General features: G+C 41.7%; 1 protein-coding gene across 1 annotated transcript in view; it reads right to left on the reverse strand.

Moving 5' to 3' along the window:
• Positions 1–25,213, reverse strand: part of LOC115104913 (gamma-aminobutyric acid type B receptor subunit 1-like) — a 45,570-nt gene extending 20,357 nt beyond the window's left edge. Inside the window, exons 1-8 of the mRNA XM_029626319.2 lie at positions 24,498–25,213; positions 21,132–21,218; positions 20,813–20,877; positions 20,120–20,258; positions 15,463–15,648; positions 11,378–11,395; positions 6,638–6,798; positions 111–245 (exon numbers count right to left, since the gene is read on the reverse strand). Of these exons, the coding sequence (XP_029482179.2) occupies positions 111–245; positions 6,638–6,798; positions 11,378–11,395; positions 15,463–15,648; positions 20,120–20,258; positions 20,813–20,877; positions 21,132–21,210 (783 nt within the window). The 5' untranslated portion in view covers positions 21,211–21,218; positions 24,498–25,213. The remainder of the gene's footprint in view (positions 1–110; positions 246–6,637; positions 6,799–11,377; positions 11,396–15,462; positions 15,649–20,119; positions 20,259–20,812; positions 20,878–21,131; positions 21,219–24,497) is intronic.
• Positions 25,214–25,333: the final 120 nt, after the last annotated feature.

Raw genomic sequence — 25,333 nt, forward strand, 5'->3', positions numbered from 1 at the left:
GAGAGAGAGAGAGAGAGAGGGAGAGAGAGAGAGAGAGGGAGAGAGGCAAAGAGAGAGAGCAAGAGAGAGACATATAGAGCATGGGACACACACACACAATAGCTACCCACCACTATGAGGTTCCACATGCGAGCAGCCTCTGCTACCAGTGTGGATACGGAGCTGCAGCCGGGCATCAGGACAGTCTTGATGGGCTCTGTGTAGAGCAGATCATAGAGCAACTTGGTGGACTCACCCGGGTCACACTGAGAGAGAGAGAGAGTGAGAGAGAGAGAGAGAAAGGGGGAGAGGGGGAAAATGGAGGGAGGAGGAGATGGAGGGAAATAAAAGGGGAGATAGATGTGAGGAGAGAGGGGGAGATGGAGAAAGGGAGGGAGGAAAAAGAGGAGGAAGATTAGGAGAGAAATAGGGGGGAGGAGAAGAAGAGGGGAGGGGTGAGAGATGTGGGAGAGTAAGTGGGGGGGTGGGTAGAGAACAGGGGTAGAGAGAGATGGAGAGAAGGGAGGGGAGAAGAAAGAAGAATATCAGAAACAGAAAGAGAAGAACAGAACAGTGATCGATATTCACCCTTATTGAGAGTCAGTATAAAAGTGGAAAAAGATGGCCACAGAGAGAGTTAAATCGACCACGCTGTCCAAAAAGAGATGGGAAGAAAATTTAAATGCGCAAGGAGAGAAGGAGATATCACCCACAAAGCACATTCAAAAGCTCAAATAAATGTAAAATAAGCTTGAGGTGGACAAATTATCCACCACAGGCCTGTCAACAAGGTTTTGAATAAGCCATCCCCATTCCAGTCCTCAGTAGGGCCAGATCTAAATCAGCCTGACACGTTTAATGGTGATTTACTGTGGAGGGGGAGAGAGAGGAGACAGAACTCCCATGCATTGCAGTTGAGTGTCACAAGCAATCCGGTTGTGGGAAACTGTGACTTAACAACGGACATTATGGGCCCTGATTTGTGTGTTGGTTTGTCTGTTCCCGAGATGGAAACTCAAGATGCAAATGTGTTGGATGCAAAAAATGGCCTGTTGATTTCAAAGGGTGGTTGTTTGACTGTTAAAAACGTTGTTGTCTAATGCTACTGTCACTAGATTGTAGGATGTGATCTAGATATCATGACACCACCAAGTCCAATTGATCACAACGGAAGAGAAAGTGACGTTTTGCTATCCTGTCACATCTGATAACATGTCAGGCGATCATAACCTTTTCTCTGCCCCAGAGAACTCCTGGAGATGCCTGCCCTTACAACAACAACAACAACAATAGATGTCAAATTTGCAGTTTGACATGTAAAATAGCCGTCTTCACATGTTGAGCTTAAATTTCACGTGATTTAAATGTCGGAGTTCACATGTTAACACCACCTTTTCACATGTGAGGAGAATGACATGTTTTCATGTTATTGTAGTTTGTTATCATGTTTGTTTCATGTTGTTTCAGGTTTCATGTCATTGTGGTTTGTTGTTTGACATGGGAAAAACATGCCAACGTGAAAATCACATTTGCTGTTTCACATGTCAGAAAACCATGTGTGAAAAAAATGTAAAAATGTAATTTTCATTTTCATATTTGAAAATATTTTAACATGTGACCTTGCAATTCCACATCTAAAGAGACAATCTAATTTGCAGTTTCATATGTAAGAATACTCCAAATTTACTCCAATGTTTGTAAACAAAGTAAATGTAGCCTAAAAACATAGTTAAAACTATCATTTTGATATAATGGATGGTCAGTACTTGCATCCATAGCATGGTCTATGGATATAAGAGTGGTTGCATTTCTCCAGCTCCATCCCTCAGCTGTTTACAAAAACTGTGGCAAGGAGTAAACTTTCTTAATGTTTCAATTAAGGATTGCCACTTTAAACACTTTTAATTGAGTAACAGCATTGTTATATGGTGCAATCCTCTAGTGCAGGAGTAGGCAACCCTGTTCCTGGAGTGCTGCAGGTGCTGCAGGATTTTGTTCCAACTAGGCACCACACATAACCAACTGAGCTAATTGATCAGTTCAGTGATTGCCTACATTCAACACACCTCGTCTTCCAGGTTGGTTAAATGAAAGACATGAAGCGCCTGCGGCCCTCCAGGACTGGGGTTTCCTAACCCTGCTCTAGTGAGTGAGCTATGTTTGTGCCATTAATATGAAGCAAAACTTCTGTAGTCCAGAACAACATTCTTAGTGTTCCAAACAAAAATAATGATATTGAATGCAAAACATAAACCCAAAACTAATGATAGCAAAACAAAATCATTTTTAAATGCGGGAGCCAATGAATTGTAAGTTAATGCAAAAAAAAAAAAAAAAATCTGTTAAAAATAATTATGATAATGCAATTAAATAAAATGCCTCCCTCTTCCCTGCAATTTTCCCTGTCTTTGGTTATGTTACCCTGGTCTTTGCTTTTCCTGTCTTTTTTCCAGTTACAAATTTTGACAAATCCATTACAGCTGGGAGATGGATGGGAGACCAGATGTAGCTGGAAGTGGTGAAAAAAAAATATGTGAAAAAAAAAATGTCACGTGGGAGAAAAAATGGACATGTGAAACTTCACACGTGTCTGAAAACCATGTCTTTTTTTTGTAAGGGTGGTATGTATAACCCTCCCTTTCTCCACAAACACACATGCACTGTCCGTGGTGCTGAAACGATGCAACCCAATATTAGTGTCGGAGTTAGCATTACTGCGATACTACTCCAGCATCCAATCTATCCACCCATGAGACTTTGGTGAGAAATCACAGAAAGAGTAGGAGAAGAAGCCACATATGCTGATCTGCTTTATTCTCTTGAATTGCATTTCACATTGAATAATATAAAAGAAGTGTGAATATATAAGAGGACCAGTGGGATCTTATGTCTTATCTCAAGTCACTGTGAATTTCTAAATCTCCTCCCAGTAATTAAATCTGGAGTACCACGTGAGTCATGGCGTTAAATGGTGCATACATGATTTTGATACACACGTGTGTGTGGGCATGCGTGTGGACCATGTGGACATATTAATCATTTTGGTCCCTGATTAAGTCCTATTATGTTCCAGCCGCCAATTAAAGGGGGAAGTGCGAGATGTTTTTATTTTATTTAAGACTTATTTTACCAGGTAAGTTAACTGAGAACACACTCTCATTTACAGCAACAACCTGGGGGATAGTTACAGGAGAGAGGAGGGGGGATGAACGAGCCAACAAGAAGCTGGGGATGAATAGGTGGCCATAATGGTGTGAGGGCCAGATTGGGTATTTAGCCAGGACACCGGGGTTAACACCCCTACTCTTACGATAAGTGCCATGGGATCTATAGTGACCACAGAGAGTCAGGACACCCGTTTAACGCCCCATCCGAAAGACGGCGCCTCTACACAGAGAGCACCTCTTCACGCCATTTCTCTACCTCTGTCTCCCTCCACCACAGTAAATAATTGATCAAAGTTATCAATCTCTGCTTTGATATAACCATGGCAACGGTCTAGAGAGGGTGAGTGGTGTGTCTGTGTATAGATCTCAATGTGCTGTAAATAGTCTAATGTTCTCTCCCTATACTACCACACAAGCAAACAAGCAGCGATCTACCCATGTAGATAGATAAAGAGATATGCTGCATTACAAATAAACGGTGTAAGTGTTCATCTACAGTAAAGTCTTCTTAATATTTCAGTGTTCAGTGTCTAATTATGTCATGGTATATTTGACGAGTCATCTTTTCCCAAGGCAAACAGATCGCACTTTAAAAGCTTCACTTGAACTATTGTGACCTTTAAATGAACACGTTCTATTATTGAACATCATTATACATTCAAGCCAAGACCACTGTATGAGCATTTCTTCACATTTAATATCCCAACCGCAGATATTATAAAGCAATTAAGAAGACAAGCAATTGGATGATGTTGATTCTTATTTCTAAATCTCATGCTCAAAACAGAGTGTGAGTTATGATTGCCTGTGTTCTATTTGGTACTTGACCAAAAAAAACGATTCTGATTGGATAACAACTTACAGTAAAAAAAAGTCTCCGTATTTAATTCCATCTCCTATAATTTCACTCTTAATGCCATAAACTGTTCATGAATATTTCAGCCAGGTGTGAAGCGTTCACAATCCACTGATTGTCAAAGTGATCATCAAACCCAACTGTAATTAGCAATAACTGTACACTAGCACGCACTTGCAGGCTACTTTCAAGAAAATGTCACTGCCTGACGTGTGACATTGATTTTGTTCTAGTCCTGTATTGGTCTGTCACAAAGGTGTCAATCTATTGGTTTGTCAAAACAAAAAGAGAACCATAAATCAACCAATGGGTGAGATTAATTCCATAAATTCCAGAATATATTGTATTCTATGGCCAGTACCATTGATTCACAGAACTGTTTCAAGTTAAATAATATGTATAGTCAGTATATTTGATATGTCTACAGCCTAACTGTATGTTCTGTATATGATTTTCAAACCCTGAATCTCAACACGCACACATCTACCATATCTATTCATCCAAATTCTTATCTAATTGAAAGGAGAAAAATAAGAAGCCGGTTTGTTTCAATGGTAACTGTGTTGCCATGCCAACTTTCCTCTCCTCTCCGCTCTTCCCTCTTCTTTACAATGGGATTCCATTGCAGAGCCTTTTACACCAATCGGAAAAAAGTGAGCACCGCTCCCTAACCAGTCACAGCACAGTTAACTGTTTCATGCCTGTGTGCTGTATGCCCGGGTGTAGTGGAGGCATCTGTCCTGTAGTATGATTGATATGGAAACCCAGTGGGAAGGATGGCTGTGTGTTAAAGCTAATGATGAAGTGGGAGGCAAAAACTGGGCCAGAAACAGTGGGAGACATATAGACGCGTAGTGAGTGAAGAGTGCTGACATTTGAAAATGCCTATATGATGAATGATTGATGGGAAACAAGCAGGGGGTGTTTTGTTCATTTAATAACATAAATATTTGGCTCTATCATTTCCAGGCTAGTAACTGGTGCTTCGTGGTCAGCTAGTAGTCAAATGGGACAGTGACGGTCAGCTAGTGGTCAAATGGGACAGTGACGGTCAGCTAGTGGTCAAATGGGACAGTGATGGTCAGCTAGTGGTCAAATGGGAGAGTGACGGTCAGCTAGTGGTCAAATGGGACAGTGACGGTCAGCTAGTAGTCAAATGGGACAGTGACGGTCAGCTAGTGGTCAAATGGGACAGTGACGGTCAGCTAGTGGTCAAATGGGACAGTGACGGTCAGCTAGTGGTCAAATGGGACAGTGACGGTCAGCTAGTGGTCAAATGGGACAGTGACGGTCAGTGACAGTCAGCTAGTGGTCAAATGGGACAGTGACAGTCAGCTATATGTGACATCTTATGCCGAGGAGACCTCTGCAGTGGCATTCTGTCCACTGAAGAAATGTCCCCTGTGCTTTGACACATAGACATTGGTCTTGACACATAGACATTGGTCTTGACACATAGACATTGGTCTTGACACATAAACATTGGTCTTGACATATAGACATTGGTCTTGACACAGACATTGGTCTTGACACATAGACATTGGTCTTGACACATAGACATTGGTCTTGACACAGAGACATTGGTCTTGACACATAGGCATTGGTCTTGACACATAGACATTGGTCTTGACACATAGACATTGGTCTTGACACATAGACATTGGTCTTGACACATAGACATTGGTCTTGACATACAGACATTGGTCTTGACACATAGATATTGGTCTTGACACATAGACATTGGTCTTGACACATAGACATTGGTCTTGACACATAGACATTGGTCTTGACACATAGACATTGGTCTTGACATACAGACATTGGTCTTTTTTATTTTTAAGACACATAACCTCCTAGCAGCCAGCTGATGCTTTGTGGTTGTCCAGTTTCATCGTGAAAGTTCCCTTTTTCCTATACCTGCACTGACGCTGAATTGCAGCAAGCCAATATCAGTGTCTGACTTGGCATTAGTTTAGTTTATTGTCCACCACCACTGAAATCGGGGAGGGGACTGTGGATCGGTCTCTGTCCATTCGTACATTAGCCACATGGGATATCTCAGACAGCACTATGCCGATTTTGACGACATTTTGGCCAATGATGCATCTTGCCATAGAGATCCAGCAATTACAAAATGACACTGATTGGCCTAAAGCTGGAGCTATGGTAATTAACTGAAATGTGTTACAAGGGGGGCGCTACATTGTTTGTGGGGGATGACATGTTTACCATTGCCTTGTTTAAAAATAAAAAAAATTGGCAACTGTGCAACAATTCTAAAAGGGGTAATATAATATGGCTTTTGGTACATAACTCCCTTGACAATATTAAATAAGTATTGACATTACTGCACCCACCTGCTACAAGGGCAATGCATTCAAAGGAGTAGGCCTATGCCTGCTGGAAATCAATAATCATGTTGGCAAGTTTTAACACTGTATAGACATGTAAAGAAGAAAGGCTGTAACTGAAATAGAAATTAAGTGTTCATGTATTTCATATATCATATATCAATTACATTTCAACTGGTCTAGAGCCGTGTATAAAACCAAGAGAACGTATTATTATCTTCTGCTTATGTGACTTCCACTTTTTAAACACAACAATGGATCTATTTGATCCAACATCTACTCACCATACTGTCATAGTATATCAACTCCAGTTCGTAATCCGGCAGAATATCCGTCCGGTTGTTCACCAGATCCAAAGCCATCTGCGCAGAGGGGAGACATGCTTGGCCGCCCGGCCAACCGCCGCTCATGGGGAAGAGAGCTCCGATGTAGAGTTTCTTCTTGCCTAAGGACGGGCACGGCCAGGAGAGGAAAAGTAAGGTGAGCGATGCTCGAAGTGCAATATGGCCGGACGCGACACTCGATAATTGCCGCAGACTTTTTCCAATTGTCGCCATGGTCAGGTAAATTGAATTGGAGCAATATCCGAATGTTGCAGTGGAGTTGGGTTCGTATTAGAATAATAGGAGATTGTGTTGTAATTAAAGTTTACAGAGCCTTGAGGTGAATTTGCAATGAATCGCAATAGCATTTCATTGAAGAACTTTGTGCTCTCCAAAAAGTGGATTCACTTGGTCTCCTCGCTAACAGACAGTTTAAGATTGTTAGTCAACAATAAGAAATTGCCTAGCTCGCCTGCTCTTTATATTATTTCAGTTGACTAATCGTTTCGACTGACAATTTGTCAGTGCAGAGGCGGATGATATACAACGCAAATAGTTAAATGTTTTTATCGACGTTGAATGTTGGGTTTATAAATAGGGTATAACTTGTTTGGAAACCACGTTTGCCTCTTTTTGTTGTTCAGCAGGCAGAGTTCAATAATTCCAAAACCTAAGATGAAGTGTCCAATTAATTGGGTCCAGCAAATAAGTTGAATAGTTTTATTCAAGTGCTGTAAAAGCTAATGAGGCAGGATAGTTTCCCCTTCCGTCGCGATGGAGAATATTAGACAGACATTAAAATAATTATAGTTCGTTATTTCTAATGATTCATAATCGCCATGATTTTGCACCGAAAGGTATGCGTGCGCGACCAGTCCAGTCGGCAGAAAACGAGCTCCGGGTTGCGAATAACGTTTGAATTGTTCTTATTCTCTGGTTAATAAAATCAAATCGCACTATGCGTAATTTCAGGATTTTAAAATAATCTGTCCGTGCAACGACACGTATTTCCAATTGTAGAGGATTAAACGGAATGAGACGCGAAAGGTACATCATCCACTGCAGCAGAGGCTATGAGTGTGCGCGCGTGTGTGTGTGCATGTGTGTATGAGCGAGGACAGCACTGATGATATTTGCTAGTCGGTGAATGTGTAGAGACATCGAAAGAGCAAGTGTGTGTGGGGGGGGGGGGGGGGGCACTATAAACTGCAGTGCCTATTTACCAACTTTTGAATTGTGTGTGTGTGTGCGTGCGTGCGTGTGTGTATATGCGTGCGTGCGCAACACTTAGATTCTACAATCAAAGAAGTTTGCAGCACCTAGTTTCTACAATCAAATAGTATTGGCAAACTCTCGGTATCTGTCACTCTCTAATTTATCTTTTGCAAGCAATAGATTGTTCAAATCAATATATAATGACTATGTTAATTTAACCTGGGAAAATAGAGGGTAAACTGATAGAAATCAAATATTGGAATATCAAATCAACATAGACTTTAGATTGACAGTGAGCCAAATCGATTCTCAACCACAACAATGCCTCACATGCTTCTCAGTTCTGTCTCAATAACCAATGAAAGGACATTCATTCACACGCCCACAAGCCAATAGAAAGAAAGACAATTAAATGCCTCAAGGGCTATTTTGAGAAATCAGCAAAAGCAGTGGACCTGTCATTGCATCAATCTCCCGGCTCTCCTTTTCCCTTCATCTACGCTGCCCTGGAGTCAGTCTGTGTGATGTATAGCCAAGGGCTGCTACTGTACAGGCTACAGCATACCTGCTGTTTGAACCGTCTGTCCACTTTAAAGCCTCCTCTCATTGCCCTTTAATCGGCCAATGCAGCACTGTCCACGTCCCAAATGCCTCCCTATTCCCTATGAAATAGAGCTCTGGTCAAAAGTAGTGTACTATAAATAATAGGGTGCAATTTGGGACGCAGACCACCGTTTCACTGTCAGCTCTGAGACAGGGCTCTCATATCCCCAGTAGGCCAATATCCATTACAGAATTAGAACCAGCTATAATAGAATGATAGAATTAGTCAGTAATGCTCCCCTCCCATGACTCCACCTCTTCCACGGCTAAAATGTAACACCTGACTCATTGGCAACAGCTACTGGCACTCTGGGGACAAGAGAGTAAAGCCAATGCTATACATGCATTCCACCTTTGCTGAACAATTAGGCTGGCTTTAGGTTCTCTATGTAATATCACTGTAGAAAAACTCGTATTGTGCACATTGGGATAGATTGTGTGATGGAGAAATAGCCACCTTCCTTACTCCACCTCAATACAATTACAGTGGAGTGGACTTACTACTGAATTGCATCTGAATACAGTAATAGTCGATAGCAGACCCAAAGCTACTAACTGTTATTCAGTTTACTTGGCACAGGTGGCAATTCAACTCACAGCCCTTGTGTTGCCAGCCAGCACCATGCGTGTTCCAACCTCTAACCCGCTGAGCCATCTGTAGCCCACAATGACGTAGTACTCCCCTCCCTCCCTCCCTCCCTCCCTCCCTCCCTCCCCTCTCTCTCTCTCAATTCAATTCAATTCAATTTTTCAATTCAAGGGCTTTATTGGCATGGGAAACATGTGTTAACATTGCCAAAGCAAGTGAGGTAGACAACATACAAAGTGAATATATATATATTATATATATTATATATTATATATATATTATATATATATATATATTCTCTCTCTCTCCCTCCCTCCCTCCCTCCCTCCCTCCCTCCCTCCCTCCCTCCTGTCTGAACTTTGCAGCATGCCATGTATTATTCACACCTGATATTTAAATGTGATTCCATTACGCGGCCTTCTATATGCCAGCAAACACTGAACAGCACATAATGGGGTCGACATTTGACATGACAAGAGCACTGTGCAAAAAAAAACCCAGTTTGAATAGACGGTATGGCAAATAATACAATGCTAGTTCCAAATACTACAACTCTCAATTGGATTGCGTGCATGGTAGAGTTTACTTAAAGGGGCAATCTGCAAATCAAACAAAAACCAAATCAAAGTGGTCACCTCGCCACTGGTTTTGGTAAATATGAGGGATGGGGCTGGAGAAATGTAACCACTTTCAAATTCATAGACAGAGCTATGAATGCAGGGACTGACTATCTATGATAGTACGATCATCGTTTTATGTTTTTAAGCTATACAGTGTTTGTTTACAGTTGTATTGTTTATAAATATTGGAGTAAAACAAGATTATACTGTATTTTGGGTTCTGATGTGGTATGACCTTTATGAGTGATATTCTTCAATAATCAATATAATACACGTACTGTATAAATCCAAAAGTGGATGTAGCAACTACAGATTGCCCCTTTAACTCTGATTAAATAATCTCCTCCTTATAAGGCACATCGTTGAAGCAAAGCTTCAAATTAAATCACGCTGCAGATTGTAATTTTACGGTGCAGATTTTGTTTGTACAGATCTATGCTCGTATGTGTGACTAAAATGTTGCCCACAGCCTTAGAAGCAAAACACTGTCGCAACACCTCTCCCAGAGCTATCTATTATATCAGCTGTATCAGTGGTGGAATCCACCCCCCCCACACATACACACACACACACACACACACACACACCCACCCACCCACCCACCCACCCACCCCCTACACACACACACCACAAAACACACACACACACCACCCACACCCACCCCACAAACACACACACACCTCCACACACACCCACCCACACCCACGCACACCCACCCACACCCACCCCCACAAACACACACACACACACACACACACACACACACCCACACACACACCTCCCCACAAAGACACAGACAGGCCTGCGCGTTAACCTTTACCCAGCTAAGAAGACAGTAAGTGGGTGTTGATACCACACTGAGTGAAAAGTAGAATGAAGAGAGAGAGAGAGAGAGAGAATGAGAAAGAGAGTGAATGGGAGAGAAAAGGAGAGAGTAAGTCTGGCTCACATTTCTTGGAGATTTTGGAAGAAAATGTGCTTTCTATGCACTGATAGGAAAGGTTGGCGCAGGAGAAGACTAAGTTGAAATGAGTGCGTAATGTTGTTGTTAATGGTTGATAACAATCGTAAAAATATTATTAGTGAAAATCTGAGTTTTATCCCGGTATCTTATGACAGGCATATAACAGGTGGCCTCTTTAAGGAAGCAATAATCTTTAACCAAACTGACAAACAAATAATCATCTTGTCAACTCCACAAGGACAACAATTTAACTATAGCATACTGTGTGTCATTTCTACTCCTAGTGGTTAGAGTGTTGGGCCAGTAACCGGAAGGTTGCTGGATCAAATCCCTGAGCTGACGAGATAAAAATCTGTCTTTCTGCCTCTGAGCAAGGCAGTTAACCCACTGTTCCCCGGGCGCCGAAGACATGGATGTCGATTAAGGCAGCCCCCCCACCTCTTTGATTCAGAGAGGTTGGGTTGAATGTGGAAGACACATTTCAGTTGAATACATTCAGTTGGAAAAATGACTAGGTATCCCCCTTTCCCTAATTCTAATCAGTTTAAATCCTTCACCAGCAGAATTACTGGTCAGCATAAGGCACCCTGCTCAGAAATGATGTACTACTGCCCTCTTGTGCTTAACAGAAGCATTACAACTTTTTGCAACATTTGTTTCACTGAGCTTTGACATTGATAGATAACCCAACCAAAACCAATCTCTCTTACCTTTGTAGTTTCTGTCATCTATGGCAAGCAAATAGAAAAGGCAAAATTACATTTGTTAATAGTACAAATGGTTTGGTGACTGGTAGTGTATGTAAATGCAACACTAACACTGTGTGATGTTTGTGAATGGTTTCATTCTTCATGGATTGATGCACTATACGTGTTACTCACTACACATGTACAGTACTCCATGCTCCTTATATTAACATCAGAATGTGGCTACTTTTACTGTATTGTCTGTATACCCTGTGGAAGTGACGGCCACTTCCGCTTTTCTTTTCTTTCTTTTTTTCTTTTGATTTATTTCACCGTTATTTAACCAGGTAGGCCAGTTAAGAACAAGTTCTCATTTACAACTGCGACCTGGCCAAGATAAAGCAAAGCAGTGCGACAAAAAACAACACAGAGTTACACGTGGGATAAACAAAAGTACAGTCAATGACACAATAGAAAAATCTATATACTGTGTGTGCAAATGGAGTAAGGAGGTAAGGCAATAAATAGGCCATAGTAGCGAGGTAATTACAATTTAGAAAATGAACACTGGAGTGATAGATGTGCAGATGATGATGTGCAAGTAGAAGTACTGGTGTGAAAAAAGAGCAAAAATAAGTAAATAAAAACAATATGGGGATGAGGTAGGCAGTTGGATGAGCAATTTACAGATGGGCAATTTACAGATGGGCTGTGTACAGCTGCAGTGATCGGTAAGCTGCTTTGACAGCTGACACTTAAAATTAGTGAGGGAGATTTAAGTCTCCAACTTCGGGCGATTTTTGAAATTCGTTCTAGTCATTGGCAGCAGAGAACTGGAAGGAAAGGCAGCCAAAGGAGTTGTTGGCTTTGGGGATGACCAGTGAACTATACCTGCTGGAGTGCGTGCTATGGGTGGGTGTTGTTATGGTGACCAGTGAGCTGAGATAAGGCTTGGCTTCACCTAGCAAATACTTATAGATGACCTGGAGCCAGTGGGTCGACGAATGTAGAGAAGGCCAGCCGACGAGAGCATACAGGTCACAGTGGTGGGTAGTATATGGAGCTTTGGTGACACAACAGATGGCACTGTGATAGACTGCATCCAGTTTGTTGAGTAGAGTGTTGGAGGCTATTTTGTAAATGATATCGCCGATGTCGAGGATCGGTAGGATAGTCCGTTTTACGAGGGTATGTTTGGCAGCGTGAGGGAAGGAGGCTTTGTTGCGAAATAGGAAATGTTGCGAAATAGGCCGATTCTAGATTTAATTTTGGATTGGAGATGCTTGATATGAGTCTGGAAGGAGAGTTTACAGTCTAGCCAGACACCTAGGTATTTTTAGTTGTCCACATATTCCTAAATCAGAACTGTCCAGAGTAGTGATGCTAGTCGGGCAGGCGGGTGCGGGCAGAGATCGGTTGAAGAGCATGCATTTAGTTTTACTAGCGTTTAAGAGCAGTTGGAGGCCACAGAAGAAGTGTTGTATGGCTTTGACGCTCGTTTAGAGGTTTGTTAACACAGTGTCCAAAGAAGGGCCAGATGTATACAGAACGGTGTCGTCTGCGTAGAGGTGGATCAAGGAATCACCCGCAGCACGAGCAACATCGTTGATATGTACAGAGAAACGAGACAGCCTGAGAATTGAACACTGTGGTACCCCCATAGAGACTGCCAGAGGTCCGGACAACAGGCCCTTCGATTTGACACACTGAACTCTATCTGAGAAGTAGTTGGTGAACCAGGCCAGGCAGTCATTTGAGAAACCAAGTCTGCCGATAAGAATACAGTGATTGACAGAGTCGAAAGCCTTGGTCAGGTCTAATGAAGACGGCTGCACAGTCCTGTCTTTATCGATGGCGGTTATGATATCATTTAGTACCTTGAGCGTGGCTGAGGTGCACCCGTGACCGGCTTGGAAACCGGATTGCACAGCAGAGAAGGTACGGTGGGATTAGAAATGGTCGGTAATCTTTTTATTAACTTGGCTGTCGAAGACTTTAGAAAGGCAGGGCAGGATGGATATCGGTCTGTAACAGTTTGGGTCTAGAGTGTCACCCCCTTTGAAGAGTGGGATGACCACAGCACCTTTCTAATATTTAGGGATCTCAGTCGGGCACGAAAGAGAGGTTGAACAGACTAGTCATAGGGGTTGCAACAATGGCGGCGGATAATTTTAGAAAGAGAGGGGCCAGATTCTATAGCCGAGCTGATTTGTACGGGTCCACGTTTTGCAGCTCATGTCCCAAAATCTCTTGAATAGGCTTCAAGATTATATCATAAAATTCAGGAAAATGCGGTCATTTAATATATATACACTTCCAGTCAAAAGTTTTGGCACACCGACTCATTCCATTTTTTCTATTTTCTACAATGTAGAATAATAGTGAAGACATCAAAACGATGAAATAACACATATGGAATCATGTTGTAACCAAAAAAGTGTTAAACAAATCAAAATATATTTTATATTTGAGATTCTTCAAAGTAGCCACCCTTTGCCTTGATGACAGCTTTGCACACTCTTGGCGATAAGGACGATAAGAACCAGTTAGTTACAGGCCGTCGAATGTTTTATATCTCAGATTACAGGGTTTTTTTGCCAGCCAGTACTTTTTGAAAATGAAAACAATATAAAAAATAAATGGAGACCTGCAAGCTTTCGAAATAGAGAAATATACAGCTGATTGGTGGGAGATGTAGTTCATGTGTGTAGTTCAAATGAGATGGTTGTAAATTCTCGGCTTCGTGCTTCTTCTTCGACGTCAAATACGTTGAAGTAAATTCATACCAAAATACATATACATTTGACCAAAACATTCTTAGCCTACAAAATGAGAACACAGATGTAAAATTGATGTCACTTTCATTGGGTATTACACAATCATTCACAATTATTCACCTCATTTGCTCACATTGTATATAGATTTGTTTATACTGTATTATTGACTGTATGTTTGTTTTACTCCATGTGTAACTCTGTGTCGTTGTATCTGTCGAACTGCTTTGCTTTATCTTGGCCAGGTCGCAATTGTAAATGAGAACTTGTTCTCAACTTGCCTACCTGGTTAAATAAAGGTGAAATAAATAAATAAATACAAATAAAATATGGCTTGTGTCCACCAGGTGGCAGTACTATAACTCCCTGTTTAAGACAACTACACAGAACAGGGGGGTGAATGTCAATTGGATTTCTTGGATTTCTCGCATCCTCCCTTCTTGTCTCCTTCTCAGAATGAGGAGAGGAACCGAGGTGAGGAACCTCTGATCTTCTCCGCCGTTGTGTTTTGAAAAGGAGGCAAGGAGAGAGGATGCGAGGAGTCAAGGAAATACAATTGACATTCATCCAAAGAAGCTGAATACTTATCATTTCTACCTATACACACCTATGATTTGCACACAAAACAAAGCATATACACCATTGTAGAATACATGCATGGACACACAACTATAATGACAATATATCAATGTACACTGAGTGTACAAAACACTAGGAACACCTGCTGTTTCCGTGACATAGACTGACCAGGTGAATTCAGGTGAAAGCTATGATCCCTTATTGATGTCACTTGTTAAATCCACTTCAATCAGTGTAGGTGAAGGGGAGTCAGGTTAAATAAGGATTTTTAAGCCTTGAGACAATTGAGACATGGATTGTGTGTGTGTGCCATTCAATGGGTGAATGAGCAAGACAAAATATTTAAGTGCCTTTGAACGGGGTATGGTAGTAGGTGCCAGGCGCACCGGTTTAAGTGTGTCAAGAACTTCAACGCTGCTGGGTTTTTCACTCTAAACAGTTTGTATCAACATTGGTCCACCACCCAAAGGACACCCAGCCAAAATGGCCCAGCATCCCTATGGAACACTTTCAACACCTTGTAGAGTCCATGTCACGACAAAATGAGGCTGTTCTGAGAGACAAAAGGGTGCAACTCAATATTAGGAAGATGTGCCTAATGTTTTGTACACTCAGCGTATATTGGTTTGTCTATGTATGTTTCCATGGAGTATATGTGTTGTTTCTCCATTTCAAAGCTAAACCAAAGCATTTACTATCAACACTAATATCACAAATGAATAACAGGAAAAGATTGGGATTCCATTCCGCACTTACAGAGGCAGACAGGTTTGGGTGAGTCCCATTTGCCCAGCTTGGTGCAGTGTGTGATGTTCCTGCCCTCCAGCATGAAGCCAGCATGGCAGTTGTAGTGCAGCACGGTGCCCTCCACCGGTGGCCCAGGGGGCTTCAGCGCCACCCTCCCATTCTCCAGGGACGTCCACACACGAGGGCACAGCAGCACTGGGAGAGAGATGGGCAGAGTAGTGGGAGGAAGGTTAGTGGGAATGACAGCAGTCATATTTACATGACATGTACTAACTGCCAGTGTGTTTCTGCTCTCTTGCCAACTCCTTATGGAACATATATGGCATGACAATTCTTTAAGGACTTGGCAAGAGAGCAGAAAACAGATCGGCACCCAGGCTACTACGGTACCAGTGTTCATTTTGGCAGCTTTTTTCTATTTAGTTTTAGTCTTCAAAAATATTTCAGTCACATTTGAGTAATTTCCTTCTTCGTTAGTTTTAGTTATTATCAGTTGACAAAAAAAATTGGACAATTTTTGTTTTGTTTTAGTCACATTCATTTTAGTCTGTGCATTTTTTTCCAATTAAATAATTAATACACCACATGGCCAAAAGTATGTGGACACCTGCTCGTCGAACATCTCATGGGCATGGGCATTAATGTGGAGTTGGTACCCCCTTTGCTGCTATAACAGCCTCCACATTTCTGGGAAGGCTTTCCACTAGATGTTGGAACATTGCTGCGGGGACTTGCTTCCAGGAGCATTAGTGAGGTCGGGCACTGAATTTGAGCGATTAGGCCTGGCTTGCAGTCGTCGTTCCAATTCATCCCTTAAAGGTGTTCGATGGGGTTGAGATCAGGGCTCTGTGCAGGCTAATAAAGTTCTTCCACATCAGTCTCGACAAACCATTTCTGTATGGACCTCGCTTTGTGCGCAGGGGGTATTGTCATGCTGAAACAGGAAAGGGCCTTCCCCAAACTGTTGCCACAAAGTTGGAAGCATAGAATTGTCTAGAATGTCATTGTATGCTGTAGCGTTCAGATTTTCCTTCCCTGGAACTAAGGGGTCTAGCCCAAACCATGAAAAACAGCCCGAGACCATTATTCCTCCTGCACCAAACTTTAAAGATGGCACTATGCATACGGGCAGGTAGTGTTCTCCTGGTATCCGCCAAACCCAGATTAGTCAGTCGGACTGCCAGATGATAAAGTGTGATTCATCAGTCCAGAGAATGCGTTTCCAATGCTCCAAAGTCCAATGGCGGCGAGTTTTACACCACTCCAGCCGACGCTTGGCATTGCACATAGTGATCTCAGGCGTGTGTGCGGCTGCTCGGCACTTACAGCTGACCAGGGCATCTCTAGCAGGGCAGAAATATGAATTGAATTGTGAATTGAATTGTTGGAAGGTTGGCATCCTATGACGGTGCCATGTTGGAATGTTGCTGAGCTCTTCAGCAAGGCCATTCTACTGGCAATGTTTGTCTATGGAGATTGCATGGCTGTGTGCTCAATTTGATTCAAATGTCAGCAACGGGTGTGGCTGAAATAGTCGAATTCACTCATTTGAAGGGGTGTCCACATACTTTTGTATATATCATGTATTTACCTCTTACTTCCATCATGTGCACATTCAGCTAGACTTGTCCAACTAGGCCTACTATCCAATTGTGCAAGTTCTCCCACTTAAAAAGATGAGAGAGGCCTGTAATTTTCATCGTAGGTACACTTCAACTATGACAGACAAAATGAGAAAAAAATCAAATCACATTGTAGGATTTTTTAAATGAATTTATTTGCAAATTATGGTGGAAAATAAGTATTTGGTCAATAACAAAAGTTTAACTCAATACTTTGTTATATACCCTTTGTTGGCAATGACAGAGGTCAAACAATTTCTGTAAGTCTTCACAAGGTTTTCACACACTGTTGCTGGTATTTTGGCCCATTCATCCATGCAGATCTCCTCTAGAGCAGAGATGTTTTGGGACTGTTGCTGGGCAACACGGACTTTCAACTTCCTCCAAAGATTTTCTATGGGGTTGAGATCTGGAGACTGGCTAGGCCACTCCAGGACCTTGAAATGCTTCTTACGAAGCCACTCCTTCATTGCCCGGGTGGTGTGTTTGGGATCATTATCATGCTGAAAGACCCAGCCACGTTTCATCTTCAATGCCCTTGCTGATGGAAGGAGGTTTTCACTCAAAATCTCACGATACATGGCCCCATTCATTCTTTCCTTTACACGGATCAGTCGTTCTGGTTCATTTGCAGAAAAACAGCCCCAAAGCATGATGTTTCCACCCCCATGCTTCACAGTAGGTATGGTGTTCTTTAGATGCAACTCAGCATTCTTTGTCCTCCAAACACGACGAGTTGAGTTTTTACCAAAAAGTTATATTTTGTTTTGATCTGACCATATGACATTCTCCCAATCTTCTTCTGGATCATCCAAATGCTCTCTAGCAAACTTCAGACGGGCCTGGACATGTACTGGCTTAAGCAGGGGGACACGTCTGGCACTGCAGGATTTGAGTCCCTGGCGGCGTAGTGTGTTACTGATGGTAGGCTTTGTTACTTTGGTCCCAGCTCTCTGCAGGTCATTCACTAGGTCCCCCTGTGTGGTTCTGGGATTTTTGCTCACCGTTCTTGTGATCATTTTGACCCCACGGGGTGAGGTCTTGCGTGGAGCCCCAGATCGAGGGAGATTATCAGTGGTCTTGTATGTCTTCCATTTCCTAATAATTGCTCCCACAGTTGATTTCTTCAAACCAAGCTGCTTACCTATTGCAGATTCAGTCTTCCCAGCCTGGTGCAGGTCTACAATTTTGTTTCTGGTGTCCTTTGACAGCTCTTTGGTCTTGGCCATAGTGGAGTTTGGAGTGTGACTGTTTGAGGTTGTGGACAGGTGTCTTTTATACTGATAACAAGTTCAAACAGGTGCCATTAATACAGGTAACAAGTGGAGGACAGAGGAGCCTCTTAACGAAGAAGTTACAGGTCTGTGAGAGCCAGAAATCTTGTTTGTTTGTAGCTAACCAAATACTTATTTTCCACCATAATTTGCAAATAAATTCATTAAAAAAACTACAATATGATTTTCTGGATTTTTTTCTTCTCATTTTGTCTGTCATAGTTGAAGTGTACCTATGATGAAAATTACAGGCCTCTCTCATCCTTTTTAAGTGGGAGAACTTGCACAATTGGTGGCTGACTTAATACTTTGTTGCCCCACTGTAAGCTACGAAGCCTTGGCTAGAGGTTCAACAATTTAGCTATACAGCTCTTTTCTCCCAATCATAACCATTGGATGGGGGTAAATAACAGTGATTCCTTTAAAAGGGGAAGAATCTGAGCTTTCCAACAATGCCAGAATTATTACTGTACTCCTAACCTTGTCTGCAGGCTCCAATTGCTGATGCATAGAGCCTGGTAACAGTGGGGACCGTTTGGGATTTGCTGAGTGACATGATAATCAATTAAAATTCTGAGCAAATCACACGACTATGAGGAGTGGCTCCAAATCGAGGCAGAAAAGTTTTGTTATGGTGCATCACATATCGCCGTTCATGCTAATAGCTAGCCAACGTAACTCTGCTAGCTGTCCTGTAACACGATGTCACTGAATGCTGTTTATACACTTCAGATATAGCAGACTCTGGAATATCCATATTGCACGAGCTAATCGAGTTCTCTTTGTTGCTCCCGAATGCAGCACACTTAGAGGGAGGTTCTAAGGGTTGCGCTTAGATGGTGATGGGCTGAGAGATCAGCCAATTAAAACCAGTGGTTGTTTCGTCCGCTCCTGCCATAGGCTTCCTGTCAAGTCCCGTTCTGAGGCGTTCGGAAACCAGATGGTTCGACAGAAAGAAAGCCAGGCGGTCGGCTAATACTTCTAATACTCAGCAAATAGCATTAATATTTCCAATCTGAAATACACTGCGCTCACATTTGCTGACAATGAGAGGATCAACACAGATGAAGAAGGAGACATGGGAAAATAGAGCTCTCAATCTGATGTGATCAAAGCAAAAATAGTCTACATTGAAATAAGAGAGATTAAACATGATTGTTTCTAGTAAAGGTTAGTTACAATTGAAGTGTCCTGGCCTGCTGGCTATGCATCAGTTTTAAAAAAAAATGATGGGTGACTGAAGTGACATGTGTGGGAGAGCTGGGCAGATCAGCTCAATCAGACCATGCAACTGAAAGAGGTTCATTCTGCCAAAGAGAGGATCGCATTACATATTCTGCAAAGGCATGCATATGTATGATTGGAAAGAACAGACGAAAAGGAGCTTCATGTCAATTTGAATGTGCATTTGTCTCATGTGGAATTCTCATATCGTTACATTTTCATCAACTGAAATGAAAACTAATTTGTTACCATTTTCAGTCGTTTTTTTTATGTCATCGTCATTAGTTTTCATAAGGAAAAATAGGTTGTTGACAAATATTTTGTCATCATTATTGTTGATGAAATGAGCACTAAGTTACAGAGCAGAGTGGCGCACAATAATCAATGATACATCAAAGATATCCTTAAGTGGTAGCAGCAATATAGTCCAGTCAATCCAGGGATTCCATCTGACAGGCATTGAAGAGGGAATTTACCCTTAGATTTACCCTTAGAGTGACACTGAAGTCAAGCGGGTTGGCTGTAAATAAAGTAGAGAGTACTTACAACATCTGCTGTGCAGTGTGATGTCGGTCCATGTGCCGTTGGGAAGGCACTTCCTGACCTTAGGGCCCACTATGACCCTGTTCCCCCTGCAGATGTACTCTATCTCGTAGTCCACTGGTAGGATCTGCACATTGCGGATCTACACACATAAATAGATGACATCGATTGATGTTTAGCTATGTCTTTAAATATGTACATCACCTGACTAATGAGTCATTTTTCCTATAGGCTTCAATGCGTTGCTATGATTAGGACAACAACAACATAGTAGACACTAAATATGGCCATGCTAGAGAGAACCAAAGGGGCGATTACGTCAGAATTGACAAGAAAATATATGAGCTATTTCTACTTTATCTAGGGTTGGATATGATTAAAGGTCGAACTGATAGTACTGTGATAATAGTGATAGTACTGTGATAGTAGTGATAGTACTGTGATAACAGTGGTAGTACACTCTTAGAAAAAAGGGTTCCAAACAGGTTCCTCGGTTGTCCCCACAGAAGAGCCCTTTTTGGTTCCAGGTATAACTCTTTTGGGTTCCTTGTCGAAAACCCTGTGGAAATAGTTTTACCTGGCACCAAAAAGGGTTCTTCAAAGGGTTCTCCTATAGGGACAACCGAAGAACCCTTGTAGGTTCTAGATAGCATATTTTTTTCAAATTGTACTGTGATGGTATTGAGAGTACTGTACCTGTTCTTGTGTCAGGCCTCTGTAGCGGATGCCTCCATCTCTGGGAGGACGGATGATGGCACAGCCTAAACAGGAGACAAGAGAAAGACATGATGAGTGGAAGAATAATCACTTACAGTAGTCTACATTACAGTCATGAGATATATTACACTTCAATTATAATCATCACTTCATCTAATACCTTCCTCCATTCATTCAACAACATTGTGAGGATGCTCCATTTAGGTCATTTTGCAATCTCCACGGTTTTTCTAACTGCTAACACACTTACACAAACACAAGTTGCACGCACATGTACACACACAAACACAATAATTACCTCCAGTTGTTGAATTATGCATGGCCACAACAAGAGATGGCAGAGCATACATAATTATAAGAAACAATAGCTTTGCCATTTCTGAATCTGGAGAGAGAGAGAGAGAGAGAGAGAGAGAGAGAGAGAGAGAGAGAGAGAGAGAGAGAGACTAAAGGATTAAATAAGAAGATAATGATATTAAGCGACAGAGAGGGAAGGTAGTTTTAAACAGCCTTTACACAGTAGTACAGTCATTATATTGCAACAAAAACCTCAAGTTCATTGGAGGAAACAACATTCATAATGGGACAGTCTTATCAAACACATACACTACAGGTTAAACATTTTAGAACACCTACTCATTCAGGTTTTTCTTTATTTGTACTATTTTCTGCATTGTAGAAAGACATCACAACTATGAAATAACACATATGGAATCATGTAGTAACCCAAAAAGTGTTGAACAAATCAAAATATATTTTATGTTTGAGATTCTTCAAATAGCCACCCTTTGCCTTCACATTGGCTGATGTAAAAAGGGCTTTATAAATACATTTGATTGACGACAGCTTTGCACACTCTCAATTCAGCTTCACCTGGAATGCTTTTCCAACAGTCTTGAAGGAGTTCCCACATATGCTTGTTGGCTGCTTTTCTTTCATTCTGCTGTCCGACTCATCCCAAACCATCTCAATTTGGTTGATGTCAGGGGATTGTGGTAGCCAGGTCATCTGATGCAGCACTCCATCACTCTCCTTCTCTGTAAAATAGGCCTTACACAGCCTGGAGGTGTGTTGGGTCATTGTCCTGTTGAAAAACAAATGATAGTCCCACTAAACCCAAACCAGATGGGATGGCGTATCGCTGCAGAATGCTGTGGTAGCTATGCTGGTTAAGTGTGCCTTGAATTCTAAATCAATCACAGACAGTGTCATCAGCAAAGCACCCCCACACCATTGCACCACCACCTCCATGCTTCACGGTGGGAACCACACATGCAGAGATCATCCGTTCACCCACACCGTGTCTCACAAAGACATGGTGATTGGAACCAAAAATCTACAATTTGGACTCCAGACCAAAGGACAAATTTCCACCAGTCTAATGTCCATTGCTCGTATTTCTTGGCCCAAGCAAGTCTCTTCTTATTATTGGTGTCCTTTAGTAGTGGTTTCTTTGCAGCAATTCAACCATGAAGGCCTGATTCACACAGTCTCCTCTGAACAGTTGATGTTGAGATGTGTCCAGTCATGATGGACTGTTGTTTCTCTTTGTTTATTTGAGCTGTTCTTGCCGTAATATGGACTTGGTCTTTTATCAAATAGGGCTATCTTCTGTATACCCCCCTACCTTGTCACAACACAACTGATTGCCTCAAATGCATTAAGAAGGAAAGAAATTCCACAAATTAACTTTTAAGAAGGCACACCTGTTAATTGAAATGCATTCCAGGTGACTACCTCATGAAGCTGGTTGAGAGAATGCCAAGAGTGTGCAAATCTGTCATCAAGGAAAATGGTGGCTACTTTGAAGAATCTCAAATATAAAATATATTTTGATTTGTTGAACACATTTTTGGTTACTACATGATTCCATGTGTTTTTTTCATAGTTTTGATGTCTTCACTATTATTCTACAATGTAGAAAATAGTTTTTTTTAAATGAATGAGTAGGCGTTCTAAAACCTTTGACCGGTAGTGTAATTCATAACCATTGACAAGGACAACCCAGATGATCATCTAAACCAGTGACCAAACAAAAACATACACCAACCTTCATATGTACACTATTCATCTAGTAACAAAAACCTCACCTACAGCAGTTTAGTGAGTAGTACTCCTACCACTAAAGACCAGTGTGTTAGTTGTTACTAATATGTACTCGCTCCATGCGCTATAATGAGACAGTATGAGAGCAGAACTCACTCTGCCATAACCCTTTGCATAATGGAGTGGGGTAGGTCAAGACCACTCACTCATTCCAACAGTGTGTTTTCAGTGCTAACACAGCCGACACACCAGCCATACGAGTGTATACTAAAGTATAAATACACCTAAATATAGCCACTCGCTTGAAGTGCTGAATAATGAATGCAACTTCATCATGTTGTCACACAGAGATGGAGAGAGAGAGAGCGAGAGAGAGAGAGAGAGAGAGAGAGAGAAAGAGGGAGAGATAGAGAGAGGAACAAAGCTCCACAGTGAGACAGATGGTGGGAAGGAAGGGAAGGGTAGTGGAGGAAGACAGACAGACACTGTTGGATACTTCATTAGCATTATGGTGAATTTATAGAGCACTAACAAGAGCATGCAGGAGGAGACAGACATGGAGAGAAAGAGAGAAAAGGTGGGAAATGCAATGAAAAGTATGTGTGAGACAGAGACAGAGAGAGAGAGAGAGAGAGAGCGAGCGAAAGAGGGACAACACAGTGGGAGACACTCCTCACATACTGAGATACATAAAAGCAAACTGTGTGAGCGTGGTATGGATCAGACAGCTTAAAATATATCAAGCTAGCCAGCTTCATAAATATTATGGTAATGTCAGTGGCCTATATTAAATCAACAAGCTGTGCTGTAGCTTTAGGTGAAGCAAAATTAATTGCAGCACCATGGACAGCGGATGTATATGAACAAAAGATTCCAACTGGGACGAGCATAGAGAAACAGATATTTCAGGACCATGGACAGTATCCACGGCATCACAGATACGTATCTAAGCCAGAGACCAAAACGGCGACACACAACATTTCATCCAAGAGATGTAGTTTATTTATTAAGCAAGCCACATCTGATATGCTATTAGAAACATGCTAACGCAATTGAAAAATAGCCATATGTTTACAATGGTGTGAAGGTGGATTTAAACATCGAGACACGTTCACTGGACTGATATCGCCTACAAACGCTTTAATGAGGGTCGCTCTTAGGGTGCTACCAACAGTAGGCTACTGGTAATTGCTGGTCCGTGTTGACACGGCCGGGAATCCTTGACGGCCTATCGAAGAAGGCCAGCCCTATATCCGTTTGTAGAATTCAGATTTGAGAAGTTCGGATTTCATGTCAATTCTAGCATGCCATTCATTCCCATAGCCTAAAAACATTAACTGAAAATGTGCAAAATATATCTAAAGATAAACTCACGTCATTAATAGGTAGGACTGTGTGTTATATCATGCTACGATAAAAAAAAACATGTAAAGTCGTTCCTGCTTGGCGAAACCTGTCATTTACGAGAATACAAATTACATAGGCTAGAGTAGACCTGTCATCTGGATACAAATATAATACAGTCAAATCTATGCAAGCTTGATTCCTTAGAATTATGCACGATTGTTTAGGTTGCATACTGAGTAAGAGATTGTAGCATGTAATCATGTGTACTTACAAATACTTTCAACGCGCTTAATCAAGATGACCGTATGTCCGTCGGTTGCGACTCGTTTGGGAACACCCAAATGTCGAATTATTTGGTCAAATGTGCTTCTTTGCAACGTATTGTATGGTTATATTTTTATGGCTACAAATGTACAATCCGGTCCCCATGCATAGGCTATACATTGAATGTCAAAAGCAACCGTATGAATCAGTCTATTGCCATCTACTTCAATTTCGTATGGTAAAAAGTCAGAAACGAATAATGTACATATAAATACACGCACTATATACAATCGCTTCCCCATGTACGACGAAACACCGAATCCTTACACTCCCTCCCTTTTTTCTCTCTCAATACAATCTCCAGCTAATTCACGACGTCATGATGGAGAGACGTACGTAGGTAAGCCTACCGTGCGTAAAAGTAATTTTCTCACGCACACATCTCCTTATCCAAGATGCATGTTGAGGTATTGGCCCACGCCAGCAAATCGTGATCATGGCAAATCTAAGAGCTTTAATTTTATGATAAGCGTTATGGAGTTATCCTAATCGGTAAGTATTTATAAGCAATAAGTAACATGGAAGATTCCCAAAATATGCAATTTGAGCCAGTATTAAGCCTTTGTAAAGCCTTCAGATCCTATGTCAATAAAGCAGGAATAAGTCGTTTTTACAACATTGACCTCTATTTTCAGCTTTAGTAAAACCAGAGATGTTCTTATAACACAGGCTTTGGTACCCATCTCCCTCACCCTCCTCTCCTGACTCCTGAGAGCACCCGACTCCGATTTATATCCTGTTGAATAATTGAAGCAGGGGGATAAAAGATAACTCATCTCTTTT

Source organism: Oncorhynchus nerka, linkage group LG3, assembly GCF_034236695.1.
Source record: "Oncorhynchus nerka isolate Pitt River linkage group LG3, Oner_Uvic_2.0, whole genome shotgun sequence".
Classification (NCBI taxonomy): domain Eukaryota; kingdom Metazoa; phylum Chordata; class Actinopteri; order Salmoniformes; family Salmonidae; genus Oncorhynchus; species Oncorhynchus nerka.